Source organism: Stegostoma tigrinum, chromosome 1, assembly GCF_030684315.1.
Source record: "Stegostoma tigrinum isolate sSteTig4 chromosome 1, sSteTig4.hap1, whole genome shotgun sequence".
In the NCBI taxonomy this organism is placed as follows: Eukaryota; Metazoa; Chordata; class Chondrichthyes; order Orectolobiformes; family Stegostomatidae; genus Stegostoma; species Stegostoma tigrinum.
Window position 1 is genome coordinate 155,656,533 of NC_081354.1, and position 16,727 is coordinate 155,673,259.

At 41.7% G+C, this 16,727-nt stretch overlaps 1 protein-coding gene across 1 annotated transcript in view; it reads right to left on the minus strand.

Annotated features, from left to right (window-relative positions):
- Positions 1–225: 225 nt before the first annotated feature.
- The window catches only part of c1h18orf54 (chromosome 1 C18orf54 homolog), a 38,158-nt gene continuing 21,656 nt past the window's right edge, over positions 226–16,727 (minus strand). Inside the window, exons 5-8 of the mRNA XM_048558092.2 lie at positions 14,794–14,899; positions 12,516–12,659; positions 9,239–9,312; positions 226–1,129 (exon numbers count right to left, since the gene is read on the minus strand). Of these exons, the coding sequence (XP_048414049.1) occupies positions 1,057–1,129; positions 9,239–9,312; positions 12,516–12,659; positions 14,794–14,899 (397 nt within the window). The 3' untranslated portion in view covers positions 226–1,056. The remainder of the gene's footprint in view (positions 1,130–9,238; positions 9,313–12,515; positions 12,660–14,793; positions 14,900–16,727) is intronic.

Here is a 16,727-nt window from a genome sequence, read left to right on the forward strand (position 1 = left end):
ACTAAATGTCTGTTTAACACCTCTGCCATTTCCTTATTTTCCACAATCATCTCCCCAGATTCATTTTCTAAGGTGTCCATGTTCACTTTGACCTGTTGTTTCTTTTCAATATATAGAAAGAAGCTTTTCCTGTAAGTTTTTATATTCCTCACTAGTTTGCCTCATACTTTATTTTCTTTCTGTTATCTTTTTAGTCCCCTTTCGCAAAATTCTGAACTAATCCCAGTCTTTGGGGCTACCACCAGCTTTTGCCTGCTTACATGTTTTTTTTTTCTTTCAATTTAATATCCTCCTTAACTCTCTTGTTTATCCACGGTTGATTTATCCCTCTCTCAGAACCTTTCCTCCTTACTGAGATGAAATACAGAGACAGGCAAAGAGTGGAAAGGAGGTAAAAATAAATAAGGGGACGTCTGTGATATTGTGGACGGCAAAACAGATTAAGCGGTAAAAAGGATGAGGAGAAAGTAATAGGACAAGTAACAAAACACAACAGGAAGTGTGAATGACAGGATCCTGAATAGCTGCATGATTGTCTTGTTGACTTTCCCCTTCATCTTATGAGGACACAGCAAGATTACTGGCCAAGTCATCGGTTTCATGGTGGAGAAAGGACTAACTTGAACTAATATCATGGGACTTTTACTCCACTTCAACCATGAGAACAAAAAGAGGGATTTTCCATTCAATATCTCAATTGAAGGGTAACAAGTATTGATAGTGCAGCGTTCGGTATGAACAGAATTAGGCCACTTAGCTCCTACAGACATTTTAACATGCAAAAAGATCATAGCTAATTGGTGGCCCAACAACACAGACTTGCCTTTGCCTAAACCACAAACAAATGCAACTGACTCAACTATGGTTCATAAATGCAATTGTTTATATTCTGCCATTGGAAGGAAATGTGACTGTGGTCAGTAATTCAAATCTTTACCAACATGTGAGCGCATTATGATAATGCACATCTCAAGTAAACTTTTAAAAAAATTAATTTAATTGCACAAGCTTTTTAGAAATAGTCTCCCCAATTGTTCATCATTTGCGTTGCTGCCTCTATGCTTCCTTTTCCATCTTGGCACCAATATCATCAACAAGATCCTTCAGGTGTTTCAAGTGGTTCAATGCCCTGGCGAAAGAAAGACAACCAATCAACAATTGCCACACTTCATGCTGTACCTATAGACAGTTAGGAGTTTGGTGAACTGAAATGCTACTGAATAACACCTAATGAAAAACCAAAAGGAACCGCAGACGCTGTAAATCAGAAACAAAAACAGATATAGCCAGAAAAGCTGAGCAGGTCTGGCAGCATCTACGGTGAAAAATTAGAGCTAATGTATCGGGTTGAGTGACCCTTCCTCTGGTGCCAGACCTGCTGAACCTTTCCAGCAATTTCTGCTTTTGTTACTGAATAACACAGACCATTCAATTAGTTTGTTTGTTTACCCTTTTGCCAAAGTCCCGCCTTTTGCCAACTTAATGCCAAATGTTTATTCAGATAATTTTGCAGATTTACTTGACGTATTTGCTGAAATTTGTCTCAATGCAAGGCAATCATAAACACCGATTATTTAGACATGCCCCAAAGTCCATTCAATTTAATAAATATTAGTTGACAATCATGTAGAATTTTCTGAAACCTATGGCACTTGAAATGCAGCTTATAATTAAAGGGGAAAAATCAACAAGTATTGATGATAAATGTATTTCTTCCTAGTCACGAAACTAGAATTATGCCAACAACCCAGATATTAGACAAAAATAAAGTCAGGCATTTGAACACAAGAAATAACTTCAATTCTGACATATAGCAGCTTTATAGGACTTTAGTTAGGCCACACTTGGAATATTGCATATAGTTCTGGTCACCCCACTACCAGGAGGATTCAACACTTTGGAGAGAGTACAGAAAAGGTTTATCAGGATACTGCCTGGTATGGGCGATTTTAGCTATGAAGAAAGATTGGATAGATTGGGTTTGTTTTCACTGAAATGCAGGAGGTCGAGCGGCAACCTGACAGAAGTTTATAAGATTGTGAATGGCGTGGATAGAGTGGTTAAGTAGGAGGCTTTTTCGCACCTGTACCCCCCCCCACCCCGAGAGTAGAGGGATAAATTACTCGGGGACACAGGTTCAAGGTGTGGAGATAGAGTGGGGGGACAGCTGGAATTTAAAAGAGATGTGCAAGGCACATTTTTCACCAAAGGGCAGTGAGTGCCTGGAACGCACTGCCTGAGAAGGTAGTGGAAGCAGACAATAGCAGCATTCAAAGCAACTGGACAAATACATGAATAGGTAGGGAGTAAAGGGATACTGATCCTGTAAGTGAAGACAGTTTTAATATGGATAAAGACCTCTAATTGAGTAGCCATATAAAATATGTTTCCGCTAATGGTGAGTCCAGATTTAGCATTATAAATCAGACCGGTACTGGTAAATATGGTAAGAAATTTAAGAGAAACTTCTTTACCCAATGTAGTGAGAATGTTGGAACCAGATACATAACGGAGTCATACAGACATACAGCATGGAAACAGACCTTTCAGTCCAACTTGTCCATGCCAACCAGATATCCTAAATTAATCTAGTCCCATTTACTAGCATTTGGCCCAAATCTCTAAATGCTTCCTGTTCATATACCCATCCAAATGCCTTTAAGCATTGTAATTGTACCAGCTTCCACCATTTCCTCTGGTAGCTCCTTTTGGGAAGAAAGCCAACCTTTGTTACCAAGTGTCCTTGGAAGGTAGGGGCGAGATGCCTTCCTGAACTGCTGCAGGCATCATGGTGTAGGTACAAGTGATATTAGAAAGAAAATCCTGGATCTTGACCCCGAAACAGTAAGGAATTGGTAATCGATCCAAGTCAGGATGGTAAGTGGCTTGATGAGAAACTTGCTGATTGTTATGACCCCAGGACAAGCAATTGTCCTCCTACACAATAGTGGTCACAGATCTGGAATGTGTTATCAAAAGAGCATTATCTAAATGCTGCACCGCATCTCAAGGAAAGTACATATTGCAGTCCCTGAAGTCTCAATGGTGGAGGCAGTAGGCGTTTGCAGTGGTGAATGACCATCAAGCAGGTTTTGTTTTGTTTCTGAAGTGTTATTGGAGCTGCACTTACCCAAATAAGTGAGGAATATTCCATCACATTCCTGATTTGTACCTTACAGGTAGTGAACAGGCTTTGAGGAATCAGGAGGTAAGTTACGTGCTGCATGGTCCCTTCTCTTTGACCTGTTCTTGGAGCCACATATTTGTGTAGTTGATCCAGTTCAGTTTCTAATCAATGTTAACCACAAGTTTGATGACTGGGGGAGCAGTTCGCAGAATGGCATTGACGCATTAAGGGCAGCTAAATAAATACATCATGGAGATTGGAAATGGAAAGCTGTGTGCTTAGGATGAGATGAAATAAATTGGGAGGTTACTCACTGATACAGATACTGGCATAAACCACATGGCCTTTTCTGTGCAGTCAATTCTCTACAAAATCGATAACATGTAATTTATAGTCCAGTAAAGATTATGCCTCACAGGTCTCCTTTTTGGGACGTGAAGAGAGAATAATATGTGTTTACACTTGTGAATGATGTTTGTTCACTTAGTTCAAACTGTATTTCCTCTCTATACCATTTCCTTCCAGCAATCTGCTCAAACTGAACATGATCCATTGCGTTTACAATCACTAAATTGGACTCCATGTAAAATGGAGTGTATCAATGAGGAGAAAAAAATCCCTAAGTCTTCCAGAGATAACTAGAAATTATATTCCCGAAAGACATTTTAATGATAGACAAAAGCCTGTAAAGCACTTCTGAGGATCTAATTTAATCTTACGTTCTGAAAGAGCTTCTACTTAATAAGCAAACTACAATTTAAAGAATTTGCTCTAGGACTTTTTGAGGAAGAGCATTTGTCCTAAGTAAATAGCTGAAGATGACTTTTCATATCCTCAATGACAGCGCTAGATTAGTGATTCACCTCAATTGAAGAGGTAGTCTAGTAGTTTACAAAAGAATTCATAACCTGTAAGAGAACTAGATTGCATTCAACAGATGTGACATATACTGTTACTAAGACATAATAGATTGATTTCAATTGGAATTGAGCCAAACAACATTTGATTATGTTAACATGTTAGCATTGAAAAGTCAATTTCACAATGTTCGGTACTGTTAATTAATACTTCTTAACTTTATTTGCATTTAATACTATCCATTTCAATCTGGGTGGTGCTAAGACTATGGATTTTGACCTTTCACAAAGAAAGTTGCATATCACGCTTTTCATACTTTAGTGACGTTCTGAAATTGCTTTATAGCTAACAAATTTGTTTTGGAGTGGGATCACTGCGCATTGTAAGAAAATACTTCAGTTAATTCAAGAAGCACAATTCCACAAAGCTAATGAGAAAAGTGGCCAGTTAGTTTATTTTTGATTTAGATTTTAATGTTTTATTTTTGGCTGTCTTACCCAAGGGTTATAATTTACTTTTAATTCACTCACTGGATGTGAGCGTCACCAGCTGGGCCAGCATTTATTGCCCATTGAGAAGGCAGTGAGCTCCTTTCTCGAGCTGCTGCTGCGTATTTGGAGTAGGCAGATCCACAATGTCGTTACTGAGGGATATTGATCCAATGACTCTGAAGGAATGGCAAATTATTTCTAAGTCTGGATGATGATTGGCATGGAACAGATAAAGCAGTTGAAAATGGTTAGGCTTTCTTTTTTCTATTCATTTGTGGGATATGGGTGTCGGTGGTTGGCCAGCATTTCTTGCCCATCTATAGTTGTCCTTGAGAAAATGGTGATGAGCTGCCTTCTCAAATCGCTGCAGTCCACCTGCTGTAGGTTGACTCAGAATGGTATTAGGGAGGGAATGGCATTAGGGAGGGAGTGGCAAAATTCTGACCCAGCGACGGTGAAGGAATGGCAATATTCTTCCAAATCCGGACAGACAGTGACTTGGATGGGAACTTCAAGGTGGTGGTCTTCCCATATTTCTGCTGCCCTTGTCCTTCTAGATGGGAGTGGTCATGGGTTTGGAAGGTGCTGTCTGAGGATCTTTGGTGAATTTCTGCAGCGCGTCTTGTAGATAGTACATACTGCTGCTACTGAGCGTCGGTGGAGGAGGGAGTGGATGCTTGTGCATGTAGTGCCAATTGCATGGACTGCTTTGTCCTGGATGGTGTCAAGCTTCGAGTGCTGTTGGAGCTGCACTCACCCAGGCAGCTGGGGAGTATTCCATCACACTCCTGACTTATGCCTTGGAAATGGTAGACAGGTTTTGAGGGGTCAGGAGATGAGTTACTCGCCGCAATATTCCCAGCTTCTGGCCTGCTGTTGTGGCAACTGTGTTTACGTGGTGAGTCCAGTTGAGCTTCTGGCTAATGATAACCCTCCGGGTGTTGATAGTAGGGATTCAGTGATGGTAACACCATTAAATGTTAAAGGGCATTGGTTAGATTGTCTCTCTTATTGGTGATGGTCATGGACTGGCATTTGTGTGGGCAGAATGTCACTTGTCAGCCAAAGCCTGGATATTGTCCAGACCTTCTTGCATTTGGACATGGGCTGCTTCACTGTGTGAGGAGTCACGAATAGTGCTGAACATTGTGCAATCATCAGCAAACATCCCCACTTCTGACCTTATGATGGAGAGAAGGTCATTGATGAAGCAGCTGAAGATGGTTGGGCTGAGGACATTACCCTGAGGAACTCTTGCAGAGGTGTCCTGGAGCTGAGATGACTGGCCTCCCACAACCACGATCATCTTCCTACGCGTCAGGTATGACTCCAACCCACTGGAGAGTTTGCCCCCTGATACCCACTGAGTCCAGTTTTGCTAAAACTCCTTGATGCCACACTTGGTCAAATGTAGCCTTGATGTCAAGGGCTGTCACTATCATCTCACCTCTGGTATTCACTTCTTTTGTCCATGTTTGAACCAAGCCTGTGATAAGGTCAGGAGCTGTGCAGACCTGGTGGAACCCAAACTGGGCGTCACTGAGCAGTTTAATTCTGAGCAGGTGCTGCTTGATAGCACTGTTGATGGAACTTTCCATCACTTTACTGATGATCAAGAGTAGACAGATAGGGAGGTAATTGGCCGAGTTGGATTTGTCCTGCTTTTTGTGTACAGGACATACGTGGGAAATTGTCCACATTGTTGGGTAGATGCCAGTGTTGTAACTGTGCTGGAACAGCTTGGCCAGGGGAGTGGCAAGTTCTGGAGCACAAGTCTTCAGTACTATTGCCAGAATGCTGTCAGGGCCCATAGCCTTTGCAGTATCCAGTGTCTCCAACCATTTCTTGATATCACATGGAGTGAATTGAATTGGTTGAAGACTGGTATCTGTAATGCTGGGGATGCCTGGAGGAGACCGAGATGGATCATCCCCTCAGCACTTCTGGCTGAAGATTTCTGCAAATGCTTCAGCTTTATCTTTTGCAGTGATGTGCTGGCCTCTTCTATCATTGAGGATGGGGATATTTGTGGACCCTCCTCCTCCAGGGAGTTGTTTAATTGTCTACCACCATTAGTGTCTGGATGTGGCAGGGCTGCAGAGCTAAGATCTGATCCATTGGTTGTGCGATTGCTTAGCTCTATCTATCACTTACCTATGCTGTTTATTGTGCAAGTAGTCCTGTTTGGTCACTTGACCAGGTTGATACCTCATCTTAAGGTATGCCTGGTGTTGTTCCTGGCATGCCCTCATGCACTCTTCATTGAACCAAGGCTGATCCACTGGCTTGATGGTAATGGTTGAGTGGGGGATACGTCTGGCCATGAGGTTACAGATTGTGCTGGCGTACAATTCTGCTGCTGTCTTGATGGCCCACAGCACCTCATGGATGCCCAGTCTTCAGTTTCTAAATCTGTCCCATTTAGCATTGTGATAGTGCCACACAACACAATACAGGCTGTTCTCAATGCAAAGGTGGGACTCCATCTCCACAAAGACTGTGCGATGGTCACTCTTACTAATACTGTCATGGACAGATGGATCTGCAGCAGGCAGATTGGTAAGGATAAGGACAGGTATGTGTTCCCTCACCATCTGCCTCAGACCCAGTCTAGCAGTTACGTCCTTTAGGACCTAACCAGCTCAATCAGTAGTGCTGCTGCTGAGCCACTCTTGGCAGTGGACATTGAAATCCCCCACGCAGACTATACTTTGTGCCTTTGTCATCTGCAGTGCTTCCTCTAAGTATTGTTCAACATTGAGGAATACTGATTCATCAACTGAGGGAGGACAGTATGTGATAATTGCAGGAGGTTTCCTTGCCCATTTTAACCTGAAGCCAATACACTTCATGGGATCCAGTCAATGTTGAGGACTCCCAGTGCTGACTATATACCATTGTGCTGTCAGTTCTGCTGTGTCTGTCCTGTCGGTGAGACGGACATATCCAGGGACAGTGATGGTGTTGTCTGGGACATTGTTTGTAAGGTATGAATCTGTGAGTATGACTATATCAGGCTGTTGCTTGATAAGTCTGTGAGACAGCTCTCCCAATTTTGGTACTAACCTCCAAATATTAGTGAGGAGGACTTTGCAGGGTTGAGAGGGCCATTGTCTTTTCCAGTGCCTCAGTCGATGCCAGGTGATCTGTCCAGTTCCATTTCTTTGAGACTCTGTATGATTGGTACAACTGATTGGCTTTCTAGGTCATTTGAGGGCAATTGAGAGTCAGCCACATTGTTGAGGGTCTGGAGTCACATGTAGGCCAGACCAGGACAGTAAAGCAGATTTTCTTCCGTGAAGGACATCAGTGAACCAGATGGGTTTTTCCAACAATCGGCAATGGTTTCATTGTAATCAGTTGATACCTAATTCCAGACTTTACCCTGAGGAACTTCTGCAGAGATGTCCTGAAGCTGAGGTGACTGAGCACCAACACCCACAACCATCTTCCTTTCTGCCAGGTGTTACTCCAACCGGTGGAGGTCTCCCCTGATTCCTAATGACTGGGACTCCTCAATGCCAAACCCAGTCAAATGTAGCCTTGATGTCAAGGACTGTCACTCACACCTCACCTCTGGTATTCAGCTCTTTTGTCCATGTTGGAAGCCAGGCTGTAATGAGATCGGGAGCTGAGTGGTCCCAGTGGAACCCAAACTGGGCGTCACAGAGCAGGTTACTGCTGAGCAGGTGCTGCTTGATAGCACTGTTGATGACGCCTTTCATCTCTTTACTGATGATAGAGCATAAATGGATGGGGCAGTAATTACCTAGGTTGGATTTGTCCTTATTGTGAACTGGACATACCTAAGCAATTTTTCACTCTGTCGGGTAGAAGCTTATGTTGTAGCTTTATTCGAACAGATTATCTGGGGGAGTGCCTTGTTCTGGGGCACAAGTCTTCAGTGCGACTGAAGGAATATTGTCAGGGCCCGTAGCTTTTTCAACATTCAGAGGCGTCAGTCATTTCCTGATATCAAAAAGCATGAATTGAATTGACTGTAGACCAGCATTTGTGATACTGGAGACTTCTGGAGGAGACCAAGATGGATCATCCTGGCACTTCTGCAGCATTGCAGAGTTTAGATCTATCCGTTGCTTGTGCGATCTTTTAGCCATGCCAATTACTTGCTGATTACATTGTTTGGCATGCTAGTCATCCTATGTTCTAAGTTCACCGACTTGATACTTTATCCAGGTATGCCTTCTGCTGCACCTAACATTCCCTCCTACACTCTTCACTGAAACCAGGTACTAGAGATATCTCTATCTCTTCATACATCAAAGCAAGAAGCAAACAGAAGATCATGACCTTGGCTTTGCACTGGAAGATAGTCAGAAAAAGACAGATTAAGTGGATGATAAGCTAGGAAGAGAATTCCAGGAGATTCGGCAACAGGCATGATCTGGAACGTAGTGTGATTAAAATTACAGATGCCAAACACAAGTCATCATGGAGAGTCTTAAGGTTGGGGGGTGACAACACAGAGAAGGCAAGGGCATGGAGAGGAGTGAAAACAAGGATGACAATTTTTAAAATGTGAGTAAATTCTTGACCTACAGTCAATGTAGATCCGTAAGCAAAAGGGTGATGAGTGAATGGTTATGTGCAGTAATTAATTGGTCGCCAATGTCAGATACAAGATCACAGTGTACCACTGAATGAATTAGCCAATAGCTGGTTGGCTCTGGTCCCACTAATAATGGCCTTGCTAGAACCAACATTAGATCTGTAGATTAGAGCATATTTCCTACCAAATTACCTCTGTAATGATCTGTTTCCAGGAGCTTCCTCAAAATCCAAGCCCAGTGTCTGAGATATCATATTTTCAGGTATCTATTCAGAAGAAGACATTTATTTATCAAAAATATAACACTGCAAATGTCACAACAATTACAGGTACTACATACTAAAAATGCTTTAAGAGACTGATTGGTGTTTGGAAGTAGACCAAGTGCCAGTAAGAAGCTCAGTTACTTAACTCTCTTTGAAGCCCTTGCCCTTGTATCTAAGATCCTCAATGACACTCCTGGATGGGATTTAAGAACCTCGCAGGAAATGGTGGGAGGTGGTCAATCAGCCTCAGTAAACAGGCTCAGGTGGAGCTTGCAGAGGAGTTGAGTTGACAGAATGGGTCATCAAGGAGATGGGTCCCGGTCAGGAAACAGTTCAACGCCCTGGTAAGGTTTGGCAGCGCGGTGAAGGAATACAGCCCTCGCTCTTTCACCTCCTCTGGAGTCTCCAGCACAAATACATGTGAAACATCGCCTGACAATTACTCATCCTGATACTTGTCTGCCAGTTTCCCTGCCAAATCTTAACTTCATTATGCACATCCCATCACTTTCAAATAGCTGTAACTTGCCAGAGTGCAGTTTAAACCTGAAATAGAGAAGATCCACTGAGATCTGACTGGACTTCCCATTTGTCCCCTGACACTTTCAACTCCTTCCCTGTTTTCGTGAAGTGTTGTTTGCTGTTTATATATTGCAAATACGAATATAACATTTTGCATTTTGAATAAGTTACTAAACTAGAAACAAGCATATTAATAATTTATATATGTAGGAATAGTATATAGGAACAGGAGCAGTCCATTCAGCCCCTTCAGCCTATCCTATTATTCAATGAAATCATCGCTGATCTGTGTCCTAACTCCATGTACCTGCCTTTGGCCCATCTCCCTTAATTCAAACAAACTACCTCAGATTTAAAATTAATCTAACTTCAACTGTGGTTTGTGGAAGAAAGTTCCAAACATCTACATCTTTTGTGTGTAAAAGTCCTTCCTAATATCTCTCCTCAACAGTCTGGCCCTAATTCTCAGACCACGTCCCAATTTGAAAATCCACAACCAGTGGAAATAGTTTATCTTTATTACCCTCTTTTCCTGTTAATATCTTGAACACTTTGATCAGATCACCCCTTAATTTTCTAAATTCTAGACAAAATGGGCCTATTTGGTATTATCTCTTTTCATTACTTTACACATGAAAGTTAGCTACCACTCTCAATAACATAAACCTATACTGCACTTCCTCCAAGGCTAATACAGCCTTCCTAATGTGTGGTGCCCATATCTGCTCACAGTACTCCAAGTAGGATTGAACCAGGGTTTTGTATTGGTGCAGCATAACTTCTGCATCACTTCAAATACTCCGGTCCTCTCCAGAGGCCAGCAGTCCATTAGCTTTTTGATTATTTTCTGCACCTGTTCTTAACAATTTACAGATCTGACCCCAACGTCCCTTTGGATATCTACTGTATTTAACTTCATACCGTCCAGAGAGTAGCTGGATTTATCCTTCTTTGGTCCAAAATGAATAATCTTACACATGCTTACACTGAACTCCGACTGGCACAGTTTTGTCTACTCACATCATCTGTTCGTAACATTCAGGGCCAACGTTTACTAAATCAGGAAGCTCTACGAACTTGCTGCTTGTTATTGCCCAACTTTAGAGGCAAAGGGAGAAATACCAACATGCTTCTAAGATGAAAATTGCATTGAATTCTTGAAACTAAGCAGGCAACAGGCTTACACTGGAACAGTAGATGCTGCAATGAGGCTGCATTTGCTGACACCATGCTTCAAATCACAGGGTGGGGGGAGCAGGAGATCGGGACCCAGAAGAGAACTGGAAGGAAGGGAGCTGATGGTAAGGGAGGGAGAAGGGGACCTGTCCCCACCCCCTCACCCTCCTTCTCACTTCTAGGCCCTATTTCCTGACTTACAATAAATCAGGAAGCTGCAATGTGACACGCAGCTAGGGTTTTAAAACTTTGAAACAACAGGAGGAAATGAAATCCTGCATTGCAGTGATTTGAGCCAAGCAAAAGAACACATTAGGGTCAGAGACTTTATAATTTAGCAGTCATTAAGATCAAAGGCAGTAATGAGCCAGGTAGTGAGTGGAATTAGGAGCAGTGAAGCTGGATCACTCCAGGACAAAATAACTAACGACTCAGCTCCAACGCACGGCTGTCACATTAGTTGCTTAATGAAATCAATGGTCTGTTCAAAATCAAGTCTAATTTTGTTTAAGAATCATATCGTTGCAATGGTCTTTGATAACATTCCAGCAATAATATAGAAGACAAAACGGAAATTGCTGGAGAAACTCAACAAGTCTGGTGGCATCAGTGAAGAGAAAGCAGAGTTAGTATTTTGGGTCCAGTAGCCCTTCTGTAGAAGATGCGCTCCAGATGTGGCTGCACCATGAGCCAAGCTGTGCCAGTACAGGTATCATGCTTGAAAATTGCCCAATCTGCAAAAAGCAGAATAAATTCAAGCTGGCCAATTCCTGCTTCATCAGTCTACTCTGTGCCACCAGTAAAATGAAGCAAACCGTCATTGATCGTGTTTCGCGCCATTCACAACTCATCAAATACTGAAACAGTCAAAGCCCAAATGTGGCAAGACCCGGACAATGACCAGGCTTGGGAAAATGGCAAGTAATAACCACATCGCTCAAGTGTCAGGCAATGTCCAGTTACAACAAGAGAGAATCTAACCATCAATCACCAACATTCAATGAAATGATGTCACTGAATCCCCACTATTAATATCCTACGGATTACCATTAAACAGAAACTGAATTGAACCCAGTCCACAAATACAGTGGTGACAAGAACAGGTCAGAGGTTAGAAAATCTGCTACTGGTAACTCATCTCCTGACTCCCTAAAGCCTGATCATCAAATACAAGGCATAAGTCAGGAGTGGGATGAAATGCCTCCCGTTTGTCTGGATGAGCACAACTCCAACAACACTGACGAAGCTCAACATTGGCAAGTTTGATAGGTTATTGTGGAAAAAAATGTGGTGAAAGAGTCCAAAATTTTCAACACAACTGAAACTTGGCCACAAATACATGAGATCCAGTCCATAGTTTATATCGGAGAGTGGGGACTGCTAATCCATTGAAAAGAGATCCTTAAACAAAAAAAAATTGAGAAGGATTAATAAGATCATGTCTGTACATAGAATACACTATTCCAAATATGATATATAGATTAGACACTTCTGAAGATCTTTACCTTTCTAATTTCTTTGTTTTCTTCTGCATCATCATCATCAAAACTCTGCTGCACTGTTTGTAAGCTGAAAAGCATCTGCTTCAGTGCTTCAACTGGACCATGATGCTTTCCTCCTGAAATTCCTGATGAACCAGAATGGTTCCGCTAAATATTTAAAAAAGCAAAACATTAAAGGGGAAAACTGGAAAGAAAGGTTTACTGCTTTGCGTGTCAAACACTGGCCTACATCTGTAACAGAAAGCCGCTTTAAAAAAGTGAACCTATATTTCTCTTTCAGAAGTTGCCTTACCTTCACTGTTTTGCCAGTTTTTATTTCATATTTGCAATATTTGGGGTTTTCCTTTCATATCTTGTGCTTCAAAGACTTACATATTCATTTTTTAATACAAAATTGATATGGCATCCAGCTTTCTGGGTTCTTGAGGTTCAAGTAAATAACGTAAATAAATAACACCAGGAGAGTTACCACCACATCTGTTTTAAATCTAACTTGTTTCCTGATTGTCACAGAAAATCAGACCATTAGGTCTATCATCTGGCCTCCAGTTACAAAGCTTCTTCGTGCTCATTTGCCTGCTTGCTCTCCAGACCTGACCATCTTCCTTTACCTCTCAGCAACTGTCTAATTTCGTTACACAAGTACTTTGGGACTGATGTTAAATCATTATATTTGGCAGAGAATTCCATGTCAATTATTCTCAGCGTAGGCATTTCTTCTAATCCCTCATTAAATCACCTTCCTAATTACTGATACCTCATCTCACAATCAAGACAGTCCAGAACTGTACTAATCTAAACTAACTTGTGTAATTAAAGTGTTGGAATAATATTTCAAATCTCACTTGACCCAGCAAGTAACTAGAACAGCTAAAGTGACACGGTTTACATAGAAATTCAGGAAACAACATTAAAGCCTGCTGGGAATTTACCACATTGCAATAAGGATTGTGAAAATTAGTGGAAGATAGATCAGTAAGGTGGGCAGATGAGTCGCATTTGCAGTTCAGTCAAAGGTGGCTGGGGATTTAAACAGCATTCCAATACTTCAGTACAATACTATAAAAACTATATGCTCAGAGGGGCAAAGTTGAAATGGGAAATCAAGTGCCACCTCCTCCCACAACCCAATCCCCATATGAACAACTTCCAACCTTCATGTTGCAGTTGACCTGAAAAGAAAGAACTTAAAATCGCACAATAATTGTCACATCATCAGGATGCTAGTGAAACATACAGATATTAGATATATCAGCAGGATTGTATCAAAACAGAAATGTGCTAAATGAATGAGGCAAGCCATCTGCACTACCCTAACCTTCCCAACCCATCACCCACTTTAGACACTAACAGAACTCTGTCATAAACACACTAAGTTCAACAGGGCCTCGCATTCCTGGCAAAACCATAGGCTCTTTCAGGAGTATCCTTCAGAACAATAGTGAAGAGCCCATGTCAAACTCCACGCTCCCAAAACAGGCCCGAGCCAAAATTAAAATTGGTTCTGAAAGGGTCTTGCTGGACTTGAAACATTAACTCTGTTTTGCTCTCCACAGATGCTGCCACACTTACTGAGTTTCTCCAGTATTTTCTCTTTTATTTAAAACTAAACATCACCTATTTAACGGGGTTATGCTGCTGCTCTGTGACCTTCCTGAACTTATGTCAAAATTAACCCATTTTGTCCCACTGTCTCCCAGGATGTGGCACTGGTTCTACTTTTCTTTCCACCAATCTTATCAAATATACTTCTAATTGTTCTCTTTCCACAATCTTCCAAGGTGTCAATGGGAGTGAGCCCCTACGCACAATGTCAATCCTAGCTGATCATTAATTGGTGATTCCATTCATGGATCCAGGAGATAAAGGAAACAGTAAGATGAACTAGGCTAACTATTGTAATTGTGGTATTGGGAAAATATTTCAAATCTCAATATTCTTACTTCAACCAGCATGTAACCCGAAAGCTCGTTTAGAAATTCAGGAAGCAACATAAAAATCTGCTGGAAATCTACTACCACTGCAATAAGGATTGTGAAAATAAGTGGAAAATACACCAGCAAGGTGGGCATTTGCAGTTCAGTCAAAGACCAGGAGTAATCATCTGACGTTGTGCTCAAAAGCACTTTTGGAGCTGAAGAGGCATTACTCTGAATTTAACCATGAGCTGGAATTGTGTGACTGCGCCCAAACAAGAAATTATTCCCCCAAAACTGACATCCCTCCCTTTAATGTACACTGTATAACCCTATACTTGAACAGAAAACAGTCTGACACTAACCTGATGGCCAGAATTGAAAAGATCCTCATACACATCTTCAGTCACAGCAGGGTTGGAAGCTTCGAAGAAATCTTCTCCACTGCTGCCCACAGGCACTGGTGATTTACTAGATCGACAACAGAAAAAGGGTTACATTCTGCAGCTGATTCACGTAACAGCTGAAGACAAGATCCCAGATATGCAGCTTCAAAAGCACTGAATCTTTACTAATGGCCATGCTCATGAGTGACAGCCGTCTCCCTATTTGTTTGGCTCTGGCCTGAAGATTTCTGGCACGAATTCAGCCAAACCTCACTGCTTTCAGGTTGTGTGAGAAATAGGACAGACACAAAAGTCCTGACAACCAATGAGGGGAAAAAGGTCACATATATTAGAAATACTAATATAGGAAATTGCACGATACAAACAGACAACACACAGATAAAGTATCTGGAAGAATGAAATACAGATCTTACAGTTGGAGCAGAAAGAGAACACGTAGCAATAGTAACAAAAGAAATTCATTTAGCGCAAAATAAATTTGGTTGATAGCCTATCCCTGAAAACAAAGCTAGAAAATCATCCAAGGAAACAATTCAGAACTTTATTCCTGTGCTGGCTGTCTCCAAGAGCAGTTTGTCATATGCAGGACTAGATTTTTTTTTGACACCCTGCAAATTGCTCATTTTCAGTTAATTATCCAACTGTTAAGGCCTGTATTTGTTGGAGTTTAGAAGAATAAGAGGCAACTTTATTGAAACATAAAAGGGCTTGGTAGGGTAGATAATGGAGATGTTGCTTCCTGTTTGGGAGGATCAAGAATCAGACGGCATAATCTCAAAGTTGCACAAGAACAAGTTTCTTCCAATAGCGTTTTGTGGAATTCTTTCCTGCAGAGGGCTTCTGAGGCTGGGTCATTAGGAATATTCATGGCTGAAATAGACAAGTTCTTAATCAGTAAGAGATTTAGGGGTTTTGGGGGATAAGGCAAGAAAGTGGAGGTGAGGATTAATCGATCAGCCATGACCTCATTGAATGGTTGAGCGAGGAACCAAATGGCCTAAGTTTGCACCTATAACTTATGGTCAAATCAAGGGGAAGAAAGGAATGAGCTGGAGACGGACAATGAGAAGTGAAAAAAACTGGAAGCAGAGTTAACTAAACTTTCCAGCTTGGAAAGCAGGTAACAGGAAAAACTGAAACAAAAACAGAAAAGCTGGAGAAAGTCAGCAGTTGTGAAGAAGGGTCACTGAACTTGAAAGGTCAACTCTGTTTCTCTCTCTTCAGCAGGTCTGGCAGCATTTGTACTTTTCCAGCACTTTTTTGTTTCAGAAATTTTCAACATCTACAGTTGTTTGTTCTATTTAAAAGAACACCTCTGTTAAGCCAGCTAGCATATGTTATCACATCTGCTGGCTCTGCCCTGCTGGCGGGACAGGACATACCCAGGGATGGTGATAGTGGGACATAGTCATAGTCACAGAATCATACCTTACAGACAATGTCAGGCTGTTGCTTGCCTAGTCTGTGAGGCAGCTCTCCCAGTTTTGGCACTCGACCCAGATGTTAGTAAGCGGCACTTTGCTGGTTTCACACGGCTGTTTTGTTTTTGTCTTTGTTTTTTTTGTGCCTAGGTCAATGTCAGGCTATCTTTCCAGTTTCATTTCTTTGTTGGGACTTCACAGTGATTGATACAATTGAGTGGCTTGCTGGGCCATTTCACAGGGCAGTTAATCGTCAACTATACTGTTGTGGGACTGCAGTCACATGTACGCCAGGCCAGAAAATGGCTGATATCCTTCAGTAAGCCAGATGGGTTTTTCTGACAATCAACAATGGTATCATGGCCATCGTTTGATTCTTAATTCCAGAAATTTTGTACTGAATTCAAATTTCAACATCTGCTGCGGAGGAATTCGAACCCAGGTCCCCAAAACATGAGCTGAGTTTCTGCA